General features: G+C 44.6%; 1 protein-coding gene across 1 annotated transcript; it reads right to left on the bottom strand.

Moving 5' to 3' along the window:
- Window positions 1-1486: 1486 nt before the first annotated feature.
- LOC310902889 (scavenger receptor cysteine-rich domain-containing protein DMBT1-like) lies at window positions 1487-14932 on the bottom strand. The gene is made up of 13 exons (XM_083845116.1): window positions 14874-14932; window positions 13250-13323; window positions 11692-11712; window positions 9313-9348; window positions 8475-8486; window positions 7738-8043; window positions 7255-7278; window positions 6425-6466; window positions 5777-5788; window positions 5040-5345; window positions 4558-4587; window positions 4124-4167; window positions 1487-2763 (listed from the first exon to the last, which is right to left on the bottom strand). The coding sequence occupies exons 2-11, from the start codon at window positions 13311-13313 to the stop codon at window positions 4580-4582; spliced, it is 831 nt and encodes a 276-aa protein (XP_083701242.1). The 5' UTR covers window positions 13314-13323; window positions 14874-14932; the 3' UTR covers window positions 1487-2763; window positions 4124-4167; window positions 4558-4579.
- Window positions 14933-16411: the final 1479 nt, after the last annotated feature.

The raw sequence follows: 16411 nt of genomic DNA, 5'->3' as shown, positions 1-16411 counted from the left end.
ATGCTCATATCTTTTCCATTCATTCAGCAGTATTTAATAAAGGAGGAAATTATGAGGGCAATTTGGTTTGTATTTTCACAAAACCAGGAATTTATTATAGCTCTCTAGCTACTCCATATTCTTTGGTCGTAAGCATTAAGTACATGTGAATCATCAAATTTTCATCCAGTCCAGTTCACAGTCTAAGTTCCACCTTTTCAATCTCCTTCTTCATCAGCAACCTTCCACGGAAAAAATTCCCCTGCAGCATGCAATTACTCTATTACAGCAGTAAATCAAAAGACATTGAATGCTGATCTAGGTATCTTCCTCAGGGAAGTTTTGAACATGTTCCAAAGCAGGAAGGCTGTAACAGAAGCTCATTTTGTCCGTGTATAGCTTCCTCCCCCAGATACACCTAAGCAGGTTAACCTTAGGAATAATAAAAGTCAGGGCTTTGCTCTCTTCACTTTCCTAAGTGTCTGAATGTTGCAATAAAGGTACCAAAGGTCTATCGACTCAAATGGGACTGCCCTAACAGTAGCTGTTAAAGGCTGTTTCTATCTGCCTTGGCCACAGTCCAGAGCCAGCCTCAAACACACACAATGCAGTGATAAAAGACAAAAACGCATGATCCAGAGACATCAAACCAAAGCTGCCCAGCAATGAGGGCTCCAGTGAGGTGCTCCTCATTGCCAACAGCATTGTGCTCTGCCTCTGCCACATCCCATTTTGTACCAAAGTCTCTAGAGGCACAGTCCAGCTCACAAAGGCACCTGCAGGCAAGTAACAAGGAAGTACAGCACTTCTTAGAAGGGTCAGCTTCTCCAAAGATCTTCTCAGAAGCTGCCCCCTGATGGGCTGGCAGAGGAGGATCTCCTGGTATCTCGGTCCAACACGTACCATCCACAACGTTTATTGCTGCTCGGGAAAACAGGAGGAGAAGACGCCTTAACTGGCACTCTTGGACCAACACCCTGTTCGCTCTCTTGTGATGGCCAAGACGTTTGTTCCACACTGCATTCTGAGAAGGTCATTAAGCCCCAGTAAGCTCCAGTGATGCTCATTTGTTTCACCTGCTAATTGTCTTTCCTTCCAGCTGATGAATCGCCACCGCTGCATAAGGCAGAGTTATGCTATTACCTAAAAAGTTGTACTGATTTCATTTGACCTTATCCATTAACAAAGAAAAATAAACAAAGGACTTTCAAGTTGGTTTCCAGAATTGCTTTTGGTTGAATGAAGTGCTAGGCTAGGCTGTAGCAGTAATTATATCATTGTGGTAATAGTATATTAAGGATTTGTATGAGTTTTAGAGATGTACCTGTGTTACCTCTAAGTCACAGACATACAACATTATGCAGGGCTTATCTCACAGAAGATCTGGGCCTGTGACAAATAAGGATCTAGACCAGGAAGACAAATAAGGTCTTCCTGGATTTTTCCAGAACCCAGGTATGTCATGTGCCTGTGTTTTTACAGAAGAATCCCATATATACACAACATGTTGCTTGGAAAAATTTCTTTATTTTAGCTCATCGAAACAGGAAAACTTTTGAGTTCAAATGCAAAGACAGTTGCAGGAATTAAAACAGAAATACCACACTAGAAACACTGCCTTCCTTATTTTGTGATTACATATTTTATATTGGAAATCAGCCATAATTGAAAATAGCTCAAATCTACATTTTCTCAACAAGAAGGATCTTCCTGAAGAACTAGTCACAAAATATCCAGACATTATTCAGGAGGATCCATACGCAATTGGAAGAATCATTTCTTTCTCTTTTTTTTTTTTTTCAGTCACGTATGCTTGTCTAGGTATTTTAGCTGCATAGAACCTTCTCCATCTGAAACATTTCATTATGCCATGCAAAATTTCATCTCCATCTCAGAAAATCTGAAGTGACAGAACACGACGTAAAAGAAATCTTATTAAAGTATAATAGCAATACTTGTATTCAAATATTTTGCTTACTAGCACTGACCGTAGTGGTAACAGAAAACATTACAGGGAAGTTTCAATAGTCCTAGCCTTGCCTGAAGGGTAAATTGAAATACACACATTGCATCACATTGCGATTTATTGTGGAGTTGCAATCTGTTGCCTTTCAGAGGTACTTAGACAAGTCCCATTTCTGGTTATCATACAGCACACATTGTGTGACGGACTCACAACTCCCCTGTGGAAAAGAAGGACTATTGATCTTAATTTACATCTGAGGAAACTGGAAACAAACTCTTGTTTGGTGTGGAGCAAGAACTGGCCATGTGGGTTCCCCACAACCCAGGCTATATTTTTCAGTGGCAGAGGCCAGATCTCCATCTTGAGAGGAGGAAGCTGATTCAAATGGAGTGTTAAGATTTGACAGCCTAATATTGTAGGTGGCAACTGACTAATTTGAAGGTTGTTACTGATCTGCAAACTTTCGCTGGTCTTCTGGCTTCATTCAGTGCTGAGTTATGTCAAGCCCATCCCTTCTCATGAGGTTATCTATCACCACAGAAGACCTTTAATCTTGAATCGTCGAGGAGATTTCTCAATGCAAGGACATTACTCAATCCATCAAATTACTCAACCAATGTTATCAGCTGCAGGTGTTTTCAAATCTCATGTGATCTGATATGGAATTGATTTCTTCACTATATGTTTCAAAAGAAACCCAACAGGAGCGAAAACAGGAGCTGTCAGGGCCATGACAGCAGTAATAAATGGAGTATGAGAGATATCGATTGGAGCAGGAACTGAATTCACGTTCTCCAGGATGCCAAAAGAGTCCAGTTCTAGGAAGGATGAGAGGTCCTGGTTACATTTGATTCCTCATCTTGTTATTTCCAAAACATAAAAAATGGGGAGAAAAATGGCATTCTAGATGTCATTTAAATATGCATCTATTTCTTGCACTCTGATACATCCAAGATATATCAACCACTTCCCTGGGCAACATGTTCCAATGCTCAATCACCCTCTCCATGAAGAAATCCTTCCTAATATCCAACCTAAACCTCCGCTGGTGCAACCTGAGGCCATTTCCTCACACCCTATCACTTGTCACCTAAGAAAAGAGATGGACACTCTCCTCACTGAAACCTCCTTTCAGGTCTCCCCTCAGCCTTCTGTCTTCCAGAATAAACAACACAATTCCCTCAGTTGCTCCTCATAAGTCTTGTTCTCTAGTCCCTTCACCAGCTTTGTTGTTAGAGTCTGCACACGCTTGAGCAACTCAATATCCTTCTTGTAGTAAGGAGCCCAAAACTGAACACAGTATTTATAGATAGATCACTTGCATCCTAACAGATGAATCAAGATCTAAGAAAGTTTAGGAGGAAAATAAACATGGATTTCTATATATTTTTTTTTCAGTACAGGCTCAAGCTATTCAGAGAAAATATAAATGTGTAAATCTTTTGAATTATATTCCAAATACATCTAGAATAGATGTATTCTAAATTAGATATTCAAGTTTTAATTTCAGCTTCTAGCAAATATGAAAAACCTTTGTCTCACTAATTGATCTAATATTAACTATATGAACAAATAAACATTTGAAATATGGACCAACCTAAAACAATATACCAAAACCAATAACTCGTAAGAAGTTGCATAACTGTTGCTCAACTACAGACATATTTAACTACACTGGATGAGAACTCACCTGCACTATTATTTTGGAATAATCTGAGGGTTTGGGGAATAATCTAGTTGTTTCTTCATTATTAAATGAAGAAGAATATGCCCTAAAATTACGAGCAGTAACATTCTCCTCATTGACTACAGCCATGACCAAGCAGTTGCTCTGCCTACTCTCATCCACACACACCGCAAAACAAACTTGAGACGTTCCATCAGGGGCACTGCCTTTGACGCTGTGTATATGTTCCATCAGAACGTAAGGAAACGGTACTGTGAGGGTGACTGAGCAGTGGCACAGGTTGCCAAGAGAGATGTTGGAGTCTCCACTGTTGGAGATAGTCAAGAGGCCAAGGCATAGTCCTCGGAAACCAGCTATAGGCAACTTGCCTTAGCAAAGGGGGGTGGATAAGATGATCTTTATAAGTCCCCTCCAACTACAACCATCCTATGAGTCCATGACCCGGAACAGAGGCAGGAGATAATCAGAGCATCCAAACCCTCCAAACATACCTGAAGTTGAGGCAAAGTGGGAGTCGAGCTGGGGCTATCTGGCACTGCAGACAAAAGCAGCAGGTGAACGAGCAGCATTTTGACTAAGAGCAATAACCCGTTGGGTGTCAACACCTCCCCAAAGGGGCTTCCAGAACAAAGAAACCAGAAACCCCCAGTCAGTGTTGTGACCAAGCTGGACTGAGTGAAATGGATACAGTCCCAACAGCACCAGGACTTGCTCAAGGGCATGGCCACCAGGCTACACGGCGGACCAGCACACAGTTTCTCTTCCACATTAAGCAGCTGTTCCATCCCAAAGGATCACTGGCAATAGCAGTGCCTCCCTGAATATCAAGGAAGTTACCCAGTTTCTTTAACCGTAGCCCAAACCTGAAGCCAGGACACAGAGTACATCATTGATAACATGGATACAAACAGAAAATGCTGCTTACCTTTCATTAGAGGCCTTGTTAGTCACGAGACTGAAAATAGAGAACATGACAGTGTGAGACACTCGCAATCCTGGGTTCACGCGAGGGACACACAAGCCAAACCTGCAGCCCCGAGCCTTGCCGCACCAAGACTGCAAAGGGCGCTGTGCACCAAGGCACACGCTCCCCTTCAAACACGGGCTGGAAGCTCATGGGGAGCTATGGGTGAGCCTTGACGAGAGAGCCCTGGGCCAAAACCAGTCCCCTCCTGGGACCCTGCCCTACGCAGAAGCAGTTGCCCAGCTCCCTTCTTGCCCAAGCACAGCCTGCAAGAACAGCCCCTGAGCTCCCCATACATCACGCGCCCTTGCAGCAGGGACGCGGACACACGACAAGCTGCGGCCCTGCACAGCACACAGCAAGGGCTGGCCAGCTTCGTCTAACCTCAGACAAACACCAGACCGGTCCCTTCAGGAAAACGCCACCACAGTGTAACATCCTACCTGAGCAGGTGACAGAAGCAGCCCCGTGATGGCAGTCGGAGGACACGTAATTATAAGGGCAAAACAGCAAAGAGGTTTCAGAGCCATCGCAAGCCACCTCGGTCCTCTGATACCATGGATATGATTCACTCAAGGGGAAATAGTCCATCACGCTGACAGGCGAGCCGCAGTCAAGCTGCCTGCACACAACCTGAGCATCGTCCATGTCCCACAGGAAACCACACACTTTCACGTTCATTCCAAAATAGTCGATTTCCACGTTGCCTGCACAGCGGTTTGGCCCGTCGGTCAGCCGCAGCTCCAGCACTTGGAAAGACATGAGAAGCTGCATTAGGTGTGTGGGGCTCTGGTTCCAGGCAGGGACCTTTGCCTCCTCGTGCACGAGAAAGCGGATGGTGCCTGTGGTCCAGAGGGGCCCACAGGTCCTTTTCCACGAGCCCCGGCTTCCACATGCCCCGGGACAGCCAAGGGGGCAGGACCCCACCGCTGGCCAAGTGGGCCTGCGCTCTCCAACTCCAGCTCTCAGATTCCCAGCAGGGGGACCGGAGAGCGCAGGCTCCCTCCCGCCTGCACCCCAAGCACACCCGGCCCTGAACCCCAGCAGGAGCCGCCTGCAGCACCACGTAGGGCCGGCAGCCCCTTCCCGGGCTCCCCGCTGGTGGGCGACGAGGCTGGGGAAGCAGTGGGCATGTGCTTCCCAGCGCATGGGGCCACAGCGCTCTGGCAGGCAGACTCACCATCGGCTATGACTGCACATGGAGAGAAGCAGCAGCAGCAGCGAAAAAAACAGAGAGAAGAACAAAATTAGGATGAATCCCTTGGGACGTGTCAGCAAACTTTGCTCTCTCCCAAGTGAGCCCAGGCAATCCCCTGTCAAAAGCATGAGTGCAAGAAGATCCCTTTCTTTCTGGCAGCGATGCATGCTGCCCGAGGGGTCCAAGCAGCCCCAAAATCTTGGCAGAGCTGGGCATGATCTTTCCAAGCCCAGCCAGCTTCAGGCCCACCAAGTCCCCCACTGGAGCCTGTGCTCTGCCACCTCCAACCCTGCAGGCTGTCAGGCCTGTGCACCCACCAGGGCTCAGCTCTGGGTTGTCCCGCCGAGCTCTGCGGGGAATCTCCCCCAGCCTGGCAGGGAACTGGCCCTGGACACACTCCAGAGCTGGCTCAGCGGGGCCACCAGGCATGCCCCAGCTCGCTGCCTGCTCTGTGGCCCTGCTAAAGGCCCTCTGAATAACTACACGCTCACACACACACCCAGCCCCAACAAACAGTGAGCACACGAGCTTCTTCGTCAGACAAATTACTGCCCAAAAACAAACAGGACTAGAGCAATGTAAAGCCATTGCTATCATTATAAAAAAATAAATCTGATATGTGCTACTTACTTTCAGTGGGCTGGATTGTTGTTGGTACAGGTGTAGTTATTTCTTATTTTGGAGAAGGAGAAAACATACATGATACTCCATGAGTTACTTGAGAAGGCAAACATAATTCAAAACTTCCCCAAAATGCTGTCCCAGTCAGCACCCCCATTACCAGAAGCCTTCAGAAAAGGGAACAGCCCCTTTACACAGCAGCTTTGTGAAAGCCACACAGAAAAACTCCCTCCCGCATGTGTAGCAAGCCTGTCCTTTGCAGATGCACCTCAGAGACTTCCCCCCGACCCACCCGCCTGGAGTGCAGGTCACCTCTGGCACCTGCAGAACCTCCCGTCACCACCAGCGGGAAGCACCAGCAGGAGCTACGCAGCCCCAGTCCCTCCAGATGTGCCTGACACTGAAGGTAGAGTGGGACTTGAGCTGAGGCTACCTGGTACTGCAGGTAGGAAGAAGAAGGTGAACGAGGAACATTTTGATTAAGAGGAACAGCTCACTGCGAGTCAACACCTCCCCAAAAAGCCTCTGGGACACAGAAACCAGAAACCCTCAGTCAGCGTTGTGACCAAGCTGGGCTGAGTGAAATGGATATGGTCCCAACAGCCCCAGGACTTGCTTAAGGGCATGGCCACCAGGCTACACAGCAGAGCAGCACACAATTTCTCTGCCACATTAAGCAGCTGTTCCATCCCAAAGGATCACTGGCAATGGCCACATCTCTCTGAATACCAAGAAAGTTACCCAGTTTCTTTAACTGCAGCCCACACCTGAGTATTTTGCTCTGATGGACACAGAGCACCCCACCAATAACATGGATACAAAGAGAAATCTCTGCTTACCATTTTGCACTTGGAGTCCCGAATCTGAAAGGAGAAAACCAGAGGGTGTGAGGCACTAGTAATTAGTAATCCTGGCTTCACCCCAGGGACACACACGCCAAACCTGCAGCCCCGAGCCTTGCCGCACCAAGACTGCAAAGGGCGCTGTGCGCCGAGGCACACGCTCCCCTTCAAACACGGGCTGGAAGCTCATGGGGAGCTATGGGTGAGCCTTGACGAGAGAGCCCTGGGCCAAAACCAGTCCCCTCCTGGGACCCTGCCCTATGCAGAAGCAGTTGCCCAGCTCCCTTCTTGCCCAAGCACAGCCTGCAAGAACAGCCCCTGAGCTCCCCCTACATCACGCGCCCTTGCAGCAGGGACACGGACACACGACAAGCTGCGGCCCTGCACAGCACACAGCAAGGGCTGGCCAGCTTTGTCTAACCCCAGACAAACACCAGACCGGTCCCTTCAGGAAAACGCCACCACAGTGTAACATCCTACCTGAGCAGACGACAGAAGCAGCCCCATGATGGCAGTCGGAGGGTGAGTGCTCATAAGGGCAAAACAGCAAAGAGGTTTCAGAGCCCTTACAATCCACCGCAGTCCAGTGGTACCACGGATACGAATCGCTCGAGGGGAAATAGTCCATCACGCTGACAGGCGAGCCGCAGTTAAGCTGCCTGCACACAACCCGAGCATCGTCCATGTCCCACAGGAAACCACACACTTTCACGTTCATTCCAAAATAGTCGATTTCCACGTTGCCTGCACAGCGGTTTGGCCCGTCGGTCAGCCGCAGCTCCAGCTCTTGGAAAGACATGAGAAGCTGCATTAGGTGCGTGGGGCTCTGGTTCCAGGCAGAGACCTTTGCCTCCTCGTGCACGAGAAAGCGGATGGTGCCTGTGGTCCAGAGGGGCCCACAGGTCCTTTTCCACAAGCCCCGGCTTCCACATGCCCCGGGACAGCCAAGGGGGCAGGACCCCACCGCTGGCCAAGTGGGCCTGCGCTCTCCAACTCCAGCTCTCAGATTCCCAGCAGGGGGACCGGAGAGCGCAGGCTCCCTCCCGCCTGCACCCCAAGCACACCCGGCCCTGAACCCCAGCAGGAGCCGCCTGCAGCACCACGTAGGGCCGGCAGCCCCTTCCCGGGCTCCCCGCTGGTGGGCGACGAGGCTGGGGAAGCAGCAGGCACGCACGTCTCGGCGCATGGGGCCACAGTGCTCTGGCAGACAGACTCACCATCGGCTATGACTGCACATGTGGTGAAGCAGCAGCAGTGGGGAAAAACAGAGAGAAGAACAAAATTAGGATGAATCCTTTGGGAGTTGTCAGCACACTTTGCTCTTTTCACAGAATCACAGAATCGTCTAGGTTGGAAGAGACCTCCAAGATCATCTAGTCCAACCTCTGTCCTAACACTAACAAGACCTCCACTAAACCATATCACTAAGGGCTACATCTAAACGTCTTTTAAAGACCTCCAGGGATGGTGACTCAACCACCTCCCTGGGCAGCCCATTCCAATGCCTAACAACCCTTTCGGTAAAGAAGTACTTCCAAATATCCAACCTAAACCTCCCCTGTCGCAACTTTAGCCCATTCCCCCTCGTCCTGTCACCAGGCACGTGGGAGAACAGACCAACCCCCACCTCTCTACAGCCTCCTTTAAGGTACCTATAGAGAGCAATGAGGTCTCCCCTGAGCCAGGGGAGACATTTCTTCTCAGAAAGAGAAGTCAGGCATTTGGACGGGTTGCCCAGGGAGGTGGTGGCGTCACCGTCACTGGGATGTTCAAGGAGAGGTTGGACGCGGTGCTTGGGGACATGGTTTAGTGGGTGATAGTGGTGGTAGGGGTATGGTTGGACCAGATGATCTTGGAGGGCTTTTACAACCCTAATGATTCTACGATAAAGGCCCTCCAAATAACTGTTCGCTCTCACACCCCCCCAACCCCCACAAACAGCGAGCACACGAGCTTCTTCATCAGACAAATTACTGCCCAACGACAAACAGGACTAGAACAATCTAAAGCGATTGCTATCATTACAAAACAATAAATCTTATACATGCTACTTACCTTCAGTGGGCTTGATCGTTGTTGGAACAGGTGTATCTATTCCCAATTTTGGAGAAGGAAAAAACAAACATGATACTCTATGGGTTGCTTGAGAAGGCAAACGTAATTGAAAACTTCCCCAAAATGCTACCCCAGAATCAGCACCCCATTACCAGAAGAAGCCCTCAGAAAGGGAACAGCCCCTTTACACAGAAACCAGCAACCCCCAGCTGGCACTGACACCTGTTTCACCAAGTGAAACAGTTATGGTCCCAACAGCCCCTGTTGATGGGGAAGCTGTATTTCTTGTTTCTTCTAGAGAAGAAAGAAACATAAGTGATACCCTATGGGGTGGTTGAGAAAGCAAATATAATTTGAAAGTTCTGTAATATACGGTCCCAGTCTCTAGCAACTTTTGTCTGAGAAACTTTAGCTCCAGAACATTTATTATTTTTCTTAATATATATTTTTGTAGACTTCAGGACTTCTTTTCCCCATTAATTATCAAATTTCTTTGTGAATCCACACAAATTTCTCATGTGCAACTGGCCTGGAGAGTTCCATATGCATTAAGTTTAAGTGAATGCATTTAAGTGAAAGGATCTCTCTGAGATATCTGCTGTTTTTCACTTGATATAATCAGAAGTTGATGGCTCTGCTTCTTCTGTGGGAATAGCCTATGAACGATTCTCTTTCTCCATAGCAAGAACAAAAATACCTCCTTCCAACACCTTTTCTGATTTCATCCATATCTCACTGCTAACTGCAGCTGATGACATAAATTCTAGGTCAGCGCATCAGTCCCTGATAAGGGTTTTGCACAGTACCCCTTATGGAAAATCCTCCAGGTGGCACCAACAGATTGAAGACATCCTGTGGGAAAAGAGACTGGCAGGCTAACAGGCTATCTCCTTCCAGTGTTGCCTTTAACCTGACCTAGAGAGCTCAGCTGTTCTGAGGTAGGGCCTTATGGGGTTACTGAAACCCTGTGAGAGGGACGGCGTGTAGACCACCAACATCATGACCATATAGACCTTCCTGCATCATGGCTGACAGCTCTCCAAACATCCCTGGAGAATTATGATTTTATTTTTTTTAAGAATCGTTTCATTCAAATCAAGCTACAGTCTTAGATAATTCTATATCCTTGTTAAAGTGAACATGTATTTTATATACTGGAATATTTAGCAGTGTATTCCAGAAAGGTGTAGGCTTTTGCTGGCAACTGTTTAGAAACAACTCAGAGGTAACTGGGAAAGTCCTCCACAAAATGCAGTTCTCTAAGCACTAAAAATGTCTATGTACCGGTCGCTAATCAATGTAGAAATTTTTAAGCTTGGAAAACTCAAGCACTTAATAACTAAATACTAATTAATAAATAATTCAGTTTATTAAGTATTAAAATCTACATGGGTGGATACTATTATTATTACTCATCTCACTGGTATGCATACCAGTGAAAATCAACAAACATTTCCAAAAATGCATCTGGAATTAGACTCATCAAGCCAACACCAATAAACTCAGCAAGTACCCATTACAGAGTAAATTTTTATATTTTTGTGCATGATTTGCATATTAGATTAAAATCTCACCTTTAGAAAAGGTATAATTAACATAGAAATGTTTAAAAGCTTTAAAACAGGTGAGTGTGGCTCTTTAAAAATGGTTTCAAAACAAATATATTTGTTTTAATGTTTGACTCATTTTAATAATTGTCATTTAATAATTGTCAATTTAATAATTACTTTAAGTTCCTGAAACAAAACTGATTGCTTTAATCATATTGTCACTACATTACTTTGTAAGAACTGCAGTTTTGAAAAAACTGAGCTGATGAGTCTGGTAAGATGACAGCACAGCAGAGCATGGAAGAATTAGGCTATAGGATCAGGTGACAGCAACAATCCTACAACCAAAATGAATTTCATAGCGGTAGTGAGGTCCTGCTCAGTCTGAGTACAAGTCACCAGGAACCAGTCTACAGACCTGTAGTCGGTGAAAATTTCTGTCTGTTCAAACTCTGGATAACTTTTCTCTAGACATTCAGACACCTTTGTACAGCCTCTGTTTTTCATGTCATTTATTATCTTAATGTTTTAGACCAAACATTGATTTATTTAAGGTAACTATAGCAATTACTTGCATTCTTTCTTGGAGAAGAGCGATGTATATATACAGTTATATGCTGAAACTGAAGTGCATGCATACGCTGATTCCCATTTCATCACCTGGGAGCCCAGTCTGAAGGGCACTGAACGCCTGCCTATACTGGTAGGGTGGCTACATTTGCTACAACTAGGGTAGCAAGGCTTTCAAATGTAAGCATCAGCTTGGAGAGAATATTTAGCAAGGTCAACTCTATGAACAATGTGCATTTTTATATTACTTTTAAGTTACCTGTTGTTGGAGGTATTGATGCTGGTGTCCAAACCGCAGATATTGTCATCGCAAGCAGCCAAAAAAAACAAGTTGAAAGAACAATACGTGAACTAAGGTAACGTACATGGAAATTTTGCATTCACAGGATACCCTAGTGACACTGACAGGGGGATATGCTGATTTATAAGGATTAGGTCCAGCTACCATCAAGGATAAAAATCCTTCTCCATGGACAGCCTGATAGTTGGAAATATGCCTTCACTGACTAATACTGTGTACAACAAGACCTGTAACACTGGCCCTTAAACACACAGTTTACATGTTTAAAGTGATTACAGGATGTAAAGGAAGATCCTAACGGGGAGATACGTAATTTATCCAATGAGTGGGGAACTTTCTGAATTTCTCACCACACCGCTCCTCACACATGCAAGGCTTGAAATCTAAATGAATTGGATGGTAATAAAAGGATTAAACAGCAACTCCTCAGCATTTCTGAGGTCTTCATCAATATTCCAGTTCACTTTTCAGTGTCGTTAAATGTGCCTCAAATATTTACAGAGGAATTAAGTAAAAACCTGAACCTGGAACTAGCACTGAATAACTATTTCGTTCCACTGTGTAGAGATGGGGGGGTAACGCAGAAAGGGAAAATAAGTTTTTGCTTTCAGTTCATCAGTCCAAGTCAAGTTAAAGACAGAACTTTTCATCTGAAAGAGGAATGGATGGAAAAATAGCAGCTGTTGGAAAGGCTTTTGATCTGCTTCTGTTCCCTCCTCCTGCACAAAGAATGCAACAGCAGCTGCTTGAAGAGAAACAGCCTGTTTCTCACAACACCATCCTGGCACTCTGCTGAGCCAGGGAAGCCTCACATGGAAAAGGAGGTGCAAGTGATTTTTGGACAACCGTCCTCCCTCCCATGAGACCTGCTGATATTTATATTGATCCCCAAAGGATGAAAATGGCCGTGGAGATCACTGCCTCTGCAACCAAATCAAATCACATTAATAACAGGAATTAGACTACAGCAAATTAGAATAACATACAATTACATTAATTCCTATTATATTCTAATAATTACAGTAATAATAAGAACAAGAACCTGTGCCAATGTTTTGTCTAGAGCACTGTTATTAAACACCACCACCGATGTGTGATTGATAACAATAAACTTAATCAAATACAAAATGAATGGTTCAAAGAGCACCTCACAACCTTTAAAATAAACATGCATTTCATCAAGAAAATGCATATTTATCTTTAAATTCATTACTCCAATACAAAGATTAAGAAAATTTTTATCACTGGCTTTACAATGTATTTATCTGAATTTCCTTTACTAGTCTCTTTAGAAAAAATGAGAAGACAAGTTGAAATTCATTAAGCAGTTTCAATAAAAAACTGTTAAAATAATGGACATAAGTATTGATTTTCTCACCTGACAGGTTTGATCTGCTCATAGTTTTCAACTGAGCTAAGCCATGCTACTAAATTTAATCCTCTTTTACTTTTAAATCCCAACATTAGCTTGATGTAAAATATAGCCATGAAGTTGATCAGAAGGGGGACTCTTTACCTGTATCCACCTGAATATGAAGACTCATCATTACCATCCAAGACAAGATCATGGTAGTAGCCATCTTGGAGCTCCTGATAAAAGAAGGAACCAGAATTTATAGACAGAGACTCTAAAGGGGTGTAGCAGCCCAACCTGTCCCCTCACTAAATCAATATCAAATACATTCCCTTGCTACTCTTACTTCCTTAACACATGACGATATGCTTGATTTGCTACCCAACTTTTTTATAGCTTCCTGGTTCTACAAGATGGCAACATCTGACACCTTCCTCAGAGAAGGCAGGGATGAAAAGTGTTTGCAATAGCTGCAGTCTTTCCATCCAATCCCTCCGTCACTGATGTAACATATCCCTTTCTTGGTTTCGAATGGTATCTGGAATTTGGAACAGATTTAATCAAACGAATAAATAACGGGATCCAGTGGAACCCTATAATGGATTTTTATGAAGAGAAGCTGTTTTTCAGGTCATGGATGATTCTTCACTTGATCTGAGTACCCACTGAAGAAACTGCCTTTGTACAGCACTGCTAAGTTTGACAACATTTGATCAGTATATAAAACTCCAGAAATGCGGAAGGATTTGGTCTGGAAGAGGCGTCTGGAGGTCCAAACCCCAAGTCAAAGCAGGGTTATCTTCAGTGGTCATCAAATGGCTCAGGGTCTTAGTTATTCTTTTCATAAAAAATCTGCAGTTTTATCTAGAGAAAGCATTTATTTATTTTATGTAGATGAAGATTGGACATGCTGGTTGTTTCTGTTGCTATTTTAGATAGGTTTGGTGTCACCACTGATGGGCAGACATATTACACCTCAAGAACTCAGAAACATGTTTCTCACGTCTCATGAAACCCATAACATAAATGTCCAGGCACAGAACAGCCGACACCCAACCTGATATAGCAGAGAAGAGTCAGGAGAACATCAAAAGGAGAAAGGAAGAACAAATGCCACAGCAGAAAGGAGAAGAAAAAAAAGTTACTTTGTTAGACATGCAAACAGTCCATTGACTCTGTAAATATAAGCAACTTCTTATCATGGTTTTGCAAGCCAGATGGAAGAAATAGTTATTTCAGAAGAACTGAGGGAATTAAGGGAGGTGGCTTATTAAATAAGCTGGGACAGCTGTTGCATATACCTGAAGAGCTAGGAAAATAAATAAATATTAAAAAAAAAAAAAAAGAAAAGAAAAAAAAGCAAAAACAGATTAAAAACATTGAAAAGTCAACAAAAGTTGTTAATATTTGAATGGAGAAGGAGGACGTGTGAGATAACTCCAAAGATTAAGCCTGAGGCAAGCTCAGAGTGGGGGGATTGGACTAGATGATCTTCCAAGGTCCCTTCCAATCCCTAACAATCTGTGATTCTGTGAGTGGCTGATCCCCAAAAGCCTCAAGAGGCTGCAGTGGCAGGTGCCTAAAGAGACATCCTGCTCGGGGTCTGGCACTCACCACATGTAGAGAACAAGGTGGAAAAGCTCTTGGATCAAGCTAAGAAGAGGGAAATCACTTATCAGTCATTGTCAAGGGGAAAACAGACTCAACTTGGGGAAAATTAATTTAATTTATGTCCAATTAAAATTGATTTGGATAGCGAAAAACAAAAGACTAATTAAAACAACACCTGCTTCCTGCTCCTCCCCATATTCGCCTGCTCTGGCATGGGGCTGTCCCTGTGGATACCTGCTGTGTGGATACCTGCTCCTGGCACCTCACCCTCCATCTTCTCTCATCTTGGTGTTTACAGGGCTGTTTCTCTCTTTTTTTCCCTCTCAGCCCTCAGTGCCAGGCAGTATTTTGCCCTTGCTTAAATCTGCTCTCCCAGAAGCACCTCCAGTGGGGCAGCCCCAGCTTCTTCTCCTCCCAGAGGTATTGACCCTGCAGCCAGCCACCTGCTGTCAACAGAAAAAAACACAGGTGCTTCCATTGAAGGAATATTTATTCATTTAAGGAATATCTGTCCTAACACCAAAATTTATTTATCCTTTTAAGATGTAACAAACATTTTCCCAGCATGCACAATCAAAACAATGACAGAATCTACCCTGTACTGGATTGCATTTACTTTGTTTTTCTTGTTTCTTTTTTTTTTTTTTGATTTGATTTGATTTTCTTGATTTAATGGAATGTAATTGAAGTAAAGGGATATAATTATATATTCAACAGTTAAGTATTTGCTTTATTACTTTAAACTATTATCAGTAATAAATCAAATATTTTATTAAACCAATGTTTTCATATGCAATGGTCACTACATTCTATGACCATGATTCTGCATAGTCCCTGACACTGCAGAAAAAAATCCAAAGAGCCAATACCAAAAGTAGCCCTCTGATATTGACCTGTATTTTGCACAAAGCTGCCTTTCTTCACGCCAGGTAGGATGGCATATAGGGTGGGGGGTTGTTTACTGACTCTTGGTTCATTTCCCCAGAACTGGAACATGATGAACTCATCAGCTTCAGATCCACACTCACTTTCAAAGTCAACTTGAATGAAACAATGAAATGTTTGTCTTTTGGGTGGGAGAGAGGATACAAGCTGTTCAGGCTTTTTTTATTATTATTATTACTAGTTCCCACAAATTCATTTAAATTCAATTGATACTTGAATTTCTATTGCTTTTCATCCTGTTACAGCAGCAGTGATGTCGCTCACCTGGGACACGGCAAGGCACCCAACAGTCACTTAGCCAAAGCTGAGTTAACCTCCATGGCACACGCCTTCTCCGGGTCCCTGTCTTCTCTCCCCTTCATTTGTTCACTCGCCTTGAACCTCTGTCCAAAGCTTTGTTTACATGAGTTTGCTCAAAGCTAATTTCATTGCTGGAATAGTTTCATTGCATAATGAAATTAGCACGTGAAATAGTGAAAATTAAAAGATTCAGTCAACAACTGGCGCCAGCCGTGCAGCTTGGACATGGGAATGCTGGCCTCCTTCCTTGTACAGAGGCCTCCTGGCAACCCCTCCGTTGTACTTGCTCCAGTAATGGTCATTTCTTAGTGACTATTTAGGAACAAATACATATGAGTGGCAGTGCTACATTTGACAATTTGTAAACAAGAGAAAAAAGTCCTGTCGCTGTCCCCAGAGAGCAGAGCTCAGCGCCTGCCCCTCCGCTCCCCTCATGAGGGAGCTGCAGGCCGCCATGAGGCCTCCCCT

This window comes from Anser anser (genome assembly GCF_964211835.1).
Source record: "Anser anser genome assembly, chromosome: 7".
NCBI classification, from domain to species: domain Eukaryota; kingdom Metazoa; phylum Chordata; class Aves; order Anseriformes; family Anatidae; genus Anser; species Anser anser.
This window is presented reverse-complemented; position numbering and strand designations above follow the sequence as displayed.

Coding starts and splice junctions, on each gene's coding strand:
- LOC310902889 (XM_083845116.1), bottom strand. CDS start 13,313: ATGGCTACTACCATGATCTTGTCTTGGATGGTAATGATGAGTCTTCAT. Junction 11,713..13,249: donor TCATATTCAGGTGGATACAG/GTAAAGAGTCCC, acceptor TTTGGACACCAG/CATCAATACCTCCAACAACA. Junction 9,349..11,691: donor ATCAATACCTCCAACAACAG/GTAACTTAAAAG, acceptor AATTGGGAATAG/ATACACCTGTTCCAACAACG.